The 12720-nt window shown below is 51.1% G+C and overlaps 1 protein-coding gene across 1 annotated transcript; it reads left to right on the top strand.

Annotated features, from left to right (window-relative positions):
• Positions 1-5680: 5680 nt before the first annotated feature.
• VC83_08516 (uncharacterized protein) lies at positions 5681-6901 on the top strand (the record flags this gene model as incomplete). The annotated part of the gene is made up of 6 exons (XM_024472065.1): positions 5681-5697; positions 5857-5988; positions 6041-6069; positions 6132-6322; positions 6386-6586; positions 6638-6901. The coding sequence occupies 6 exons, from the start codon at positions 5681-5683 to the stop codon at positions 6899-6901; spliced, it is 834 nt and encodes a 277-aa protein (XP_024320259.1).
• Positions 6902-12720: the final 5819 nt, after the last annotated feature.

The following is a 12720-nucleotide window of genomic DNA, read 5'->3' as shown; positions in this document are numbered from 1 at the left end:
TTCATCCGGTCTTGGTTGCCTATATGCTTCTGGCTGGTAGCCATAATTGGCAAAGAACGGTGAGACTTTCGTTGCTTCTGTCATCGCGCTGTTATATGCAAACTGTGCGATGGGTAAGATCTGAACCCAGTTATCCTGTTGATGATTGACATAGCTTCGCAGGTACTGTTCAAGGGTCTGATTTAATCTTTCTGTTTGGCCGTCTGTCTGGGGATGAAAAGCTGTTGATAGCTTATGATTTGTTCCCAGTAGCGCCATCAATGATTTCCAGAATTTCGAAGTAAAGAGCTTGTCTCTATCTGAGATGATTTCTTCTGGCATCCCATGATCGGCTAATATGACTTGAATAAAGGTATATGCGAGCGCCTCGGCGTCGCTAGCTTCTAGATATGGTATAAACTTCCCATATTTCGTGAGTCTTTCCGTGATGACGAGGATAGAGTCGTATTCTATTCCTGTTAACGGGTCCTTGGAGGGTGGAAGCTTGACGATGAAGTCCAAAGCTATTGATTTCCACGCTCCTTTTGGTACTGGTGTCGACTTGAGTTGTCCGTATGGCAGATGCCTATTGGATTTTGACTTGCTGCAAATGTCGCACTCTCTTACCACTGTCTCTACCTGCTTCCTCATACCTGGGAAGTAGTAGTGTCGGGTGATTCGTTCGAAGGTTCGTGTTACTCCCTGATGACCGTGTGCTGGTAACGAGTGTTGTTCTTGCACCAGCGGGCGTCTCATTTGACTTGGGACATACACTAACCCTTTGTATCGAATCAATCTTTGTTCGTCGATGGTGAAGTCGCCTTCGACTTTGGACAAGACTCGCTTGGCGCATTTGTCTGTTGCGTAAGCTTTCTTGAGTCTTTCCTCGAGTTCTGTATCTTCGATGACTGAGATCGTCGCTAGTAACTCGTTGTACTGTATTCCTGCATCTGTTTTCTTCAGAATTGCTCTAGGTCTTTCTTCCTTTGGGCTGGCGTAGTCGGTCCGTCTGCTGAGAGCATCTGCTCTTGCATTCTCGGAGCCCTTGCGATAGGTTATCGTGAAGTTGTAGGCTGCGAGGGTTTCTGCCCAGCGGACTTGTCTGCGGTTTAAAACCTTGGTCGTGGTGAAATATATGAGGTTCTTGTGATCCGTCCATACCTGCACATGGTAGGTGGATCCCTCAAGATATACTCGCCACTGCTCAAAGGCAACGACAATAGCCAGTAGCTCCTTGTCGTGGATGTCGTAATTGAGTTCCGCGGGTGACAGTTTCCTAGAGTAGTACGCGATTGGTTTGAACTTACCGTTCTCGTCTGGTTGATTCAGACATGCTCCAATTGCGAAGTCAGAAGAGTCCGTTTCGAGGATGATCTTCTTTGCAGGGTCAAATGTAGCAAGGATAGGTGCTTCCGTGAACTTCGTCTTAAGTTCCTGGAAAGCAGCCTCTGCCTTGTCCGTCCATTTGAATTCGAGATCCTTTCTGGTAAGCTCCGTGAGTGGTTGAGCTACCTTGGAATATCCCGAGATGAATCTTCGGTAGAAGTTGGCGAAGCCTAGGAAGGCTTGCACTTCCTTGACCGTGGTCGGTGTTGGCCATTCCAACACTGCCGTTACTTTTGCTTGGTCCATCTTGATGCCGTGCGTTCCGATAATGTAACCCAAGAATTCGACTTGGTTTTTATGGAACTCGCACTTCTCTGGTTTGAGGAGTAAGCTGTACTCCTTTAGTTTCTTCAGGACGAGTTTGACATGCTTGACATGCTCCTCCTTGGTTGCTGAATACACCAGGACATCGTCTAAGTAGACAATGGTAAAGATGTCTAAGTATTCGTGCAAAGCATCATTCATCAGTCGTTGCATGGATGCGGGTGCGTTTGTTAGCCCAAAGGGCATGACTTGATACTCGAATAGGCCATAGCGGGTGCGGAATGCTGTTTTCCACTCTTCCCCAGCCTTGATTCGGATCAGGTTGTATGCTCCTCGCAGATCTAGCTTACTGAAGATCTTTGCTCCTTGAAATCTATCGTGTAGTTCGTTGATTAATGGCAGGGCATACCTGTCCTTGATTGTGATGTTGTTCAACGCTCGATAGTCCACACATAACCGTAGGGAGCCGTCTTTCTTTGGTACGAAAAGCACCGGACTTCCTGCGGGTGATGTGGATGGTTTGATGAATCCTTTTGCTAGGTTATCATCAATGTACTCCTTGAGTACCTTTAGCTCTTTTTCTGATAGCTGATATATTGGTCCAAACGGTGGACTCTTGTCTTTCTCTAGGGGTATCTCGTGATCCCATGGTTGGTGCTTAGGAAGCGCCTCGTTCTTAGGGCCTTCCTGGAATAATTGCTCGTATTCCTTGTACTCCACCGGTATACTCGTCGGTGAGGATGCCTGGGCTAGGTCATCGAGCACGGAGGTTGCACATAACTCCTTCCGGCCCTGGGAGGGTTTCTCCCGTTGTCGCGTGTCCGTCCGTTGTTCACACGCGCACTGGCTCATCACAACTTTCTCGTTCCACCAGTCGATCTGGGGGTTGTGTTTCTTGAGCCATGGCACACCAAGGATGCACGCATGGTTGTCCATGTGCACGATGTCAAACTGAATCGTTTCCTTGTGCCCGTGTAGCATGACCATTTCCAATGGGACCGTTTCGTGGGTCACCATTCCTTCATTAGTCGAGATGGGCTCTCCATCTACGACCATTAACGGGTATGGTTCGGTTTTCAATTGCGTCTTGAAACCTTGCATGTCTGCTACTTTCTTTGTCATAAAGTTGCCCGTCGCTCCTGAGTCAATCATTGCTCGGAGGTGTTGCTGTTGTATCTTAGCGACCACATATAGTTGCATGCTGCCCGTCGTGGCGCATAGCTGGTCTGTACTAGGCCTCTTCGTGTCGCTCGCCGGTGGCCTACCGTCGAGGACTCCTAGTTTTTTGACTCGTCCGAGGAAGGATAGTATTCATCCGCTTCCAATGGTGGTCCTTGGGGAGATCGTTTCCCTCGCTCTTCTGCTTCGTCTAGCAGATGTGGGTATTTCTCGTATACCTGTTCACTTTTGATAGGCAAGTCCCCTTCAGACTGGCTTCGCCTGAGGGCGTGAACTTGCTCTGCGTCTCTGAAGTGTATCCTGGGCGAGGATCGGGGAAACAACTGATTCTGGTGTTTCTTTTTCCAGTGGAGCTTGCAGTCATCTTCGCTGCAATACTCCCAGTAGACATACGCGTGCCAGGGATGATCAGTCTCTGTTGCGTCTGTCGTTGATAGTTCCCGCTGTCCTCTCACCCATGCACTATCTTCCCTCGGAGGCATGGAGAACGTGTCTAGTTGCTCCATGGCTCTCCTTTCGATGCGTGGAGTGGGTCTCGCATTTTCCCGTCGCAGCATACCTCTGGCTTTCTCGTCGTACTTCTCCAGGGCTCTCCTGCGGTCCTGGTAGTAAAGTTCGACGCTTTTCATATTCTTCAGTTTAGCCATATGCTCGACATCCTTCTCCAGTTCTTCCGCTTCTTGGGCTTCCAACTTAGCTACGTCTGGGGACGTGCCAAGCAGCCTGCGGGTATTCGTTAGTTGGTCGTAGTATCTCCAGAGGTCATCCTTGCAGTCGTCCACCTTGCACTCTAACGGAAGTCCCTGTAACAGGTTCCCGTAGATGCCCTTAAGCGTGGGGATTCTCCTCTGGCCGCTGGGCTTGTCTCGTTCGGCCCTAATCTTCGCGTGGGCGTGTTTTGCCATGCGTCTTACTACGCCCTTACACCGTGGACTCATTGGTTTCATAGGTGCGAGTTCGTCGAAGGTCTCCTGTTCCGAGACGGTGAACGATTCCGCCTCCGACCCTTCATCTGAGCTCTCGTCTTCTGGGGTGCTTTCGCCGTTTATTCCCCAGTCCTGTTTGCTCACAAACGTTGCGTTCAACTGTCCTGTCCAGGTGGCATTGAGTTTTTTGCCGACTTTGCGTCCGCCGTTCCCTTTCTTTGGCTGTCTGCAGTCTCGGGCCATATGGCCTGGCTTGTCGCAGTTAAAACAGAGTCGTTCCTTGAATTGTCTGTCTTTCTTAGGGTCACGGGGTCGTCCAGGTTTGAACGTGGCATCGAGTTCCATTGGGTCCGACCAACGGTTGTCTCGCGGGTGTTGATCCCGTCGTCTGCCCTCGTTTCCCCGGTAGGGGTAACTTTTCTTGGGCTTGTCATAGGTCCGACGTTCCTTCTGGAATTCGTATAGTCGATTGTCGATTCGGACCGTATGTTCGATTAGCGCTACCATGTCCGTTGGTTGTTGTTCCAAACGGGCAAGTTCCATATGTATATGGCTCTTCAGCCCACGTCGGTAGTGGCTGATGAGTGCACTGGCGTCCCATCCTGTCTGATTGCCGTATCTCTGGAATTCTGTGGAGTACGTGAGGGCACTGCCAGTCTGCTTAAGTGCAAACAGATGGTCTTCCGCGGTCTTAATCTCATTGATGTCTCCGAACATGCGTCGGATTTCCTTACAGAATCCTTTCCAGCTGCCAAACATAGTCTGCATAGTTGCCATGCTTCCATTGGTACTCTCATATTTGAAATAATCCTTGAGGAATGGTTCGATCCATCGCAGGGCTTCCCCCCTAAGGTAGGACGCAGTCCACAGGGCATAGCTCTCCTGGGTGGGAAACTTCTCGTCATTGAAGTGCTGGTACAGTTCGACCTGTAGCAAAAACACCTCAAGTTCCTTTCGGTTGCCGGAGTAAGTGTCGGGCAACTTGACGCGTAGAGTTTCCTTGAGTTCGTTGACGGTGGGTGCGTCGGGCATCTCTTCATTCTCAGGCTTAGACCTCTGAGACGAAGTTGGCGTGGTGGGGGTTTTCCCCTTCGAACTGACGACAGACATGTTGCTTTGTGTATGAGCCAGTGCCTCGTAGAAGTGGTGCTCAAAGTGTAACGCTGACTTCTAAACAATAGAAGACACAGAGGTTCTCTTGCGTAAAGGTTTACTTATCAGAGGAGGCAGGGGATCAGACACAAAGGCTTCAAGTAACACGTTACTAGTATATAACAAATACTGTATTGAGTTGAGCACGAAGCTCCTATCTAAGGAAATACTATCTACTTATATAGTGGCGTCGTGCCTAGTGGACTCCTGGGAACTCACTCGAGTTCTCGGAGTCCTGGACTCTTAGGATTCTTCTCATCATCCTGCGAGTCCATCACGTGCCTAGTGGACTCCTGGGAACTCACTCGAGTCCTCGGAGTCCTGGACTCTTAGGACTCTTCTCATCATCCTGCGAGTCCGTCACGTGATACTTTCGGAACTACTATTCCCCGCTGCCCCTCCAGGTACCAGGGCCGGTCTTGTAAGGACACAGGGAATACGGCTCTCCGTAGGTGCATATGGGAGTGCGAGTCGGAGGTGATGCTGTATTCTATCCTATAGGTCTACTACGAAGGATACAAAAAAGATGAAAGGGGAGCTTATAGCTTCCTACCCCTTATGTACCTAAATGGGGTCCGACTCGGCTAGGCCTTAGCGTACCGGTAGATCCACTCCCGTCTGCCGCCCGAATCGACCCCGACCCTAGAACATCTATGCTGCTATACTACTATGTCGCCTATTCCGCGTTGTCTTACGGGTCCGAGGGTACCCCGTGTAAGGAGGTATCCTTACATTACCCCCCCCCTTGAGAGAGTGCTTTGTCCTCAAATCGCGTGGCTCCGTGTGCCGACCGAATGGTAGCCGAGTGTCGGTATGGTCTAGGTAGTCTTTGTTCGAAGATCGTGGTGCTGAATGCGTCCGTGGGATGGATCGCGGAGCGTGCTTTGTTCCTAATAAAAGCGGATTGTTGAGGTCCGAGTTGGCACCGTATAGTATCCAGTTGTGGTGTTGCGCGTCGCGAGTTTCTTAGTTACTGTGCGCGCGCTACTACTCCTCAGAAATTCATTGTTCTAAGCGGTTGTTATGGAGCAACCGATTCCACCCAGGATTCGAAGGCTTCTTTTTACAACAACACCGCCTACGAACCCACCTCCCGAATCCAGTAAGTAGCCCCTCTTGTTCGTATACTGTATACTAATCTGATTGTTTCATAGGAAACAAAACAAACCAGACGACCAAGTAGGTGATGATTGCGCGCCGACGCGTAGGTGATAACTTCTGGGCTTGGGGCTGACGGTTTTGTAGGAAACCTTTTCGCGAAGATGCCCGTCCTGCTGCCCCCCGGGGCCCTCCCGGCTGCGTACCGCGTCCTCTGTATGAGATGCGTGCGCCGTATTGGGACACCCGACGATGCTCCCATGGAGCACGAGTGCGTTTGGAGCGAGAAAAGCTCCAAGTGCGCCTACTGCGTGAAGCAGAAGGCACCATGTGTGCCGGTGAGTTCTCGGGTGCTGTTCGGTCTGGTGGTTGGTTTCCTGTGCTGACTTTCTGGGGGATAGATTCTCTGGTTCCTCGAGGAGGAATATGCCGCCATCGTCGCCGCCGAAGCGGCCACCCCTCCCGTCCTGGCCACCACCCTCAAGACCTACAAGGAGGTCGCGCGCATGGCCGACCTCTCCAGCGCCGCCATGCCGGCCCTGCGCTCCCCCTTTGAGGGGGCGCAGTACATTCAGGGGCTGGCCACCCTCGCTGCCATCAAGGTAAGTTTTCCCCTTTCTGTTGTTCTTGTTCTGGGTCTGACTCCTAGGTAGGACCTCGCCGCCGCGGTGGAGGGGTTGAAGGAGGATACGGGGAAGCTCCTCGCGGGGCAGGCCCACGCCGTCTCCTTGCTGGGGACGGTGGATAAAACCACCGACAAGGTGGGGAAGGAGGTGAGCTTCGTGGCGACTGCGGTCGCGAAGGTGGAGAAGGCGGTGGGGAAGTTGGCCGGGGCTGTTGCGGTGGCTCCCCGCAATGGCGGGAAGAGGAAGAGGGGGGAGGAGGAGGAGGGGAATGGGGAGAACCCGATTGGGTGAACGGGCCCTGTGCCGGAGGGAACTCGGGCGTGGTCTTTCGCGTGGGGTCACTTCGACCCTTCGTCTCTCATGGTGGTAGCCGCTTGTTGCGACGCCGGTGAGACGTTTGGGAAGGGTGGCTTCCGCAAGGGCTACGGCTCTGAGGGTGCCCTGGCTTAGAGGGTGTTTAGTTTAGTGTCGTAGGTAGCAACGACGCTGTTTTCCTCTGCTTTGCCGTGCCTCTCGTGATCGTAGCTTGGTTTGCCTGTCTCCCATTCCGTGATCCAGCCGGGTAGGTCCTGCGGTGGTCCTGGCAGGTTTGGGTACTCCGCGTGGAACTCCCGGATTTTGTAGGGGGAGTTCTTAAAGTTTGAGGCGGGGTACCATTCCGGGTCCGGATCGTATCCGACCCAGGATACCTGGTATTGAAGTTGTTTTCGCCGGATCCTTACGGCGAGGATCTTTTCGACCTCCCACTCCTCTAGGCCGTCTACGACTTCGCTGCTTGGCTCAGGCGCTGCTTGACCGGGCAGTGGGTTATTCGGAGCCTTGATGAGTACGTCTGGAGAGAAGACATCGTGTATTTGGGAACCCTTCGGTAGGTCTAGTCGGAAGGCGTGTCTGATTTGTTCCAGTACCGTATAGGGTCCGACCCATTGTTGCCCCAGCTTACGGCTAGGGCGGTGATTTTTCAGATTCTTGGTCGATAGGTAAACCTTGTCTCCTACGTCCCAGTCAATGGCTCGTCGGCGTCGATTCGCGTATTTAGACATATCCTCTTGTGCTTTGGCCATGTTCTCCTTTGCGTAAATCCATGCGGAGTGCATGCGGTTTGCTACTGCTTTGGCTTCCTTCTGGTTCATGACTTCCCTAGGGGTCGTGGCTTTCGGGGTTTCCCAGTCCCAACTGGTGCGCGGATCAGTTCCGTACTTGAGTCGGTAGGGGGTCATTCCGATCGAGGCATGGGGAAGGGTCATTTGCACCCGATCCATGATGGGAATGAGCTCGCTCCAGTTATCCTGGTAATGTGATACGAAGGGCCTCAGTCTCTGATCGATATACCGATTCATGATTTCCGTCTGCCCGTCGGTCTGCTTGTGATAGGCTGTCGACAGCTTGATCTTGACGCCGATGATCCGGCAGAACTCGTGCCAGAAGGATGACACGAATTGGGGTCCGCGGTCACTGACGATCGATACCGGGGTGTGCCCGAATCGATATATCCATTCGATGAACAGCTGCGCCATTTGTCGTGCATCTGTAGTCTTATAACACGGTATGGTCACCGAACTCTTCCCGAGGCGGTCCATAAACACTAGGATGCTGTCGTACCCGTGCTTGTCCCTTGGGAACTCCTTGAAGTCCATCGTAAGGTGTTGCATAGGGTAGTCGGGTACCGGTAGGGGGTGTAGAAAGCCCTGTTGCTTTGTGACATTGGTGTGCGAAAGGCGGCATGTCGCGCAGTTACGCACATACCGTATGCAGTCCGCTTCCATACCGACCCAGCGATACTTCTGGGCAAGCAACTGGTAGGTCTTCCGGCCGCTGGGGTGCGCCGTCGACACCTGGTCATGCGCCTCTCGGATGAGTTTCGTACACAGCTCGGTGTGGCGGTTCACACATAGGCGGTCTTTGTACAGGAGGAGTTGGTCGGCTAGGGCGTACCCATCCGGTAAGGGTTGTTTCGCGCGTGTCTCGGCGAACGACTTCCGGTTGTCTACGCATAGTGCCTCGATCAGATCGAAGGGCATCTGCGCCTTTGGGGGGTCGATGGCATTGATCGATGCTACATAACTGTCGGCCAACTCGGCACTGATACGGGGGTGTAGGCGGGCAGGGCCAAGCAACACCCTCGCACGACTATCCAACTTGACTTTCTGTTGCATTACGAGGTCTTGGTCTCTTCGGCTCAGAATATCAGCCTTCAGGTTATTCTTACCTGCCGTATACGTAATGTGGAAGTTGAAGTCGGATAGTAGTTCCATCCATCGCACCTGCTTCGCGGTGAGAACCTTCGTCGTCATGAAGTATTCGAGCGAGCGGTGGTCCGTATACACCTCGACTCGCTGCGTAACAGAGGCCAACTCAGGTCTCCATTTCGCGAACGCTTTCACGATGGCGAAGAGTTCTTTGTCATGGATTTCCCAGTTGATCTCATGGCCGGTAAGGACGTGGCTGTAGAAGCTCACTGGGTACCAGAGCTGGTCCGGGTGCTCTTGTGATAGCACGCCGGCGACGACTCCGTCTGAAGAGTCGGTCTCTAGCTTCGTAGGCAATTCGGGGTTGAAGTGGTGTAGTGCCTGCACCGCTAGTAGCTGCCGCCGTAATTCTTCAAAGGCGTTCTCACATTCCTCAGTCCATAGGAACGGCTCCGAGGGGCTCGTGATGGTAGTCAGGGGCTTCGCGATCTTCCCGAAATTGCGTATGAACTGGCGGTAGAACCCACAGAAGCCTAGATAGGATTTCACACCGGTAACGGTGGTCGGTCGAATCCAGTTTCGAAGGGGTTCGATCTTGTCGGGGTCCGCCTCGACACCGGAAGTGGTCAGTATGTAACCCAGGTACTTAGTTCGGGTAACATTGAACTCGCACTTCTTGAGGTCGGCTTGTAGCCCTGCCTCACGAAGGCGCTGTAGGACTTTGTGTACGTGCTCTATATGTTCCGTAATCGCCGCACTTTGGAAGCGGGCTTTGAACTCGGGGAAGGTTTCGTGTAAGTGACCCTTTTCGCCCATCTGCATATCGTCGAATTCGTTCCGGGCCTGTTCGGTCTCATTACCCGTAAGGTAATATGATCCTAATAGGTCCATCATTTCGTCTGCGCTCTGGAAGCCATGCGTATCCGATAGGTATTGGGGTTCCAGATATTTCTTTGCCAGGCCGGTCGTAGTTCCCCATATCAACGCTCTTCTCGAGACGTCGGTAGGGTAGTGATCCTCATTGACTACAAGTCGGTCCCGAATGGACGCGCTCCATTGCATAAAGGTATGTTCTATCCCATCGCTGAGCGGCGTAATCTTCTCAGAGATGGTGGATTTCTTGTAACGGTTCGGAGGGTCCACGGTGTACTGTCGGGGTAGACCCGGGATTGAAGGAGAGCGCGCATTGTCGACAGGTGGCAGTCGAACGGTGCCGGGCGTGTTTCGCATTGTCGGTGCAGGCTGTTCGTCTTCGTCGGCCTCAATGGTGCGCACTGGGGCGTCGGCAGCCGGTGGTGGCGTAGACGGTATTCGGGTCTGGCTAGCTACGAGGCTGGCTACCATCGCCTTGAGCTCCCGCATCTCGTTCTCCAGGTTCGCTATGCGATCCGGGGGGCTTTCGGATGGTCCTGCGGTCGTGCCCGCTGTGGCGGTTTGCCTAGTTGTCATTCGTAGCGGTTGACCGTCATTATCGGGTGGTGGGTTTTGTGTCGTCTTGCGCGACATCTTGATTCGGGGGTGTATCGACTCGCAGTCGATACGGAAGAGTCTGACTTCCGGTAGCTCGTAGCTATCAGCACTCTTGTTCACAATTGCCTCTGTGCTAAGGGGGTTCTTTAGGATCTCGTATCCTATTCGGCGCCAACGCGTCGGCGACTTTACCAGCTTGTTCTGAAGAATCAAACCCTGATCCACTGGCTGTCCGTGAGATCTCTGGAATCACGGCTATTTGAAGTCGTCAGGTCTCTACTCCGAAACATTACCGAGTCGCAGTCGATGGTGCAACGGTAGTTTTCCTGAGTCGTTCCGTTGTGGGATATTATTTAAGTACGGCCGTCCCCGGCAGGCGTGATCTTTTTTGTATAATGTAAGGACACAGGGAATACGGCTCTCCGTAGGTGCATATGGGAGTGCGAGTCGGAGGTGATGCTGTATTCTATCCTATAGGTCTACTACGAAGGATACAAAAAAGATGAAAGGGGAGCTTATAGCTTCCTACCCCTTATGTACCTAAATGGGGTCCGACTCGGCTAGGCCTTAGCGTACCGGTAGATCCACTCCCGTCTGCCGCCCGAATCGACCCCGACCCTAGAACATCTATGCTGCTATACTACTATGTCGCCTATTCCGCGTTGTCTTACGGGTCCGAGGGTACCCCGTGTAAGGAGGCATCCTTACAGGTCTCATGCGACCTCCCTCCTTCCTGTCCTGTAGTTGGCCAGCCTTCTTGTTCCGTTGTAACACTGGTGCACCCACCATTACAGATAGTATTTCCTTAGATAGGAGCTTCGTGCTCAACTCAATATAGTATTCTTAACAATACTGTAACGTGTTACTTGGAAAGCCTTTGTGTCTAATCCCCTGCCTCCTCTGTCAAGTCAACCTTACGCAAGAAACCTCTGTGTCTTCTATCATTTAGAAGTCAGTGTTACAGCTAGGCTGTAGTGTGACTAGGCTAGTAGATAGTTGTAGAAACTAGTGGATATTAGATAGTTAAGCTATCCATCAACTATCTAGATTATTGTTACGACGGAACAAGAAGGCTGGCCAACTACAGGACAGGAAGGAGGGAGGTCGCATGAGACCGGCCCTGGTACCTGGAGGGGCAGCGGGGAATAGTAGTTCCGAAAGTATCACGTGACGGACTCGCAGGATGATGAGAAGAGTCCTAAGAGTCCAGGACTCCGAGGACTCGAGTGAGTTCCCAGGAGTCCACTAGGCACGTGACGGACTCGCAGGATGAGAGAAGAGTCCTAAGAGTCCAGGACTCTGAGGACTCGAGTGAGTTCCCAAGAGTCCACTAGGCACGACGCCACTATATAAGTAGATAGTATTTCCTTAGATAGGAGCTTCGTGCTCAACTCAATACAGTATTTGTTATATACTAGTAACGTGTTACTTGAAGCCTTTGTGTCTGATCCCCTGCCTCCTCTGATAAGTAAACCTTTACGCAAGAGAACCTCTGTGTCTTCTATCGTTTAGAAGTCAGCGTTACAATTATCTAGCTATCTATCAAATATCTAGACTATCTATCAGGCACAATGCTACTATTTGCTAATTACTTAAGTAGGGTGATGCCTACTTAATTGCTAAGTAGGTTATGCTGCTTATTATGTCTTCTAGTAGACACACAAAAATCAAAGAACGTCATCTTCTTATAGACTATATCAAAAAGAATAGCAACCTAATGTCGCTATGTTCTAGCTGTCTTCATAACAAATGATCTTGTATCGTTGTTGCTAGTAATCGTCGTTATAGCAAATGTCTTGATTGCAATTCTAAATGTAACGCTTACACCCCTTCTCCTACTAATTAGGAGAAGCTTTATAAAGAAGAATAGGCATCTTAAGGCTAAAGAGGAAGGAGCAGCATCTTAGGAACTATGCCCAAATAAGCTTAGGATCTTCACATAAGTCTCTTTAGAAGTTATAAACGCAATTAAAACGTGTCTTTAGCTCTAGGCGACGTTGTATAAACTATATGCCCATTATGTCCTAACACGTTTCCCCCCCTATGAATATGGCAATATAATTTGCTATATCTTCTACACTAGAAGGCTGAGGTGTAAACCCTTGTAGATTATAGAGAGTGTCTCTAATGACTCTAAGAGTAACAACCCACAGCTATCACCTATAGTGTATATGCTATAGAATAAGTCAGAAAAGCTCTCTATAGAATAGGATGAGTAGCTAAGGGCAAGTAAGGTAAACTAGATATAAGTGTTATGAGTTATGGTGTTCTTCGATTCTTTATAGGTATATAGGCAGCGATAGGGAGATATTAGATGGGTGTACTTGCGTCCATATCTAATATATTCCGAACAATCACTTCCTCTTCTAGTTCAGTTAATTTATAACAATTGTTTCAGCACGAGGTGTTCGGCCGGCCATTCTATTAGATAGTGTCGTGTACGGGACTTTG

Source organism: Pseudogymnoascus destructans (assembly GCF_001641265.1).
Source record: "Pseudogymnoascus destructans isolate 20631-21 unplaced genomic scaffold scaffold_28, whole genome shotgun sequence".
Taxonomy (NCBI): Eukaryota; Fungi; Ascomycota; class Leotiomycetes; order Thelebolales; family Thelebolaceae; genus Pseudogymnoascus; species Pseudogymnoascus destructans.
This window is presented reverse-complemented; position numbering and strand designations above follow the sequence as displayed.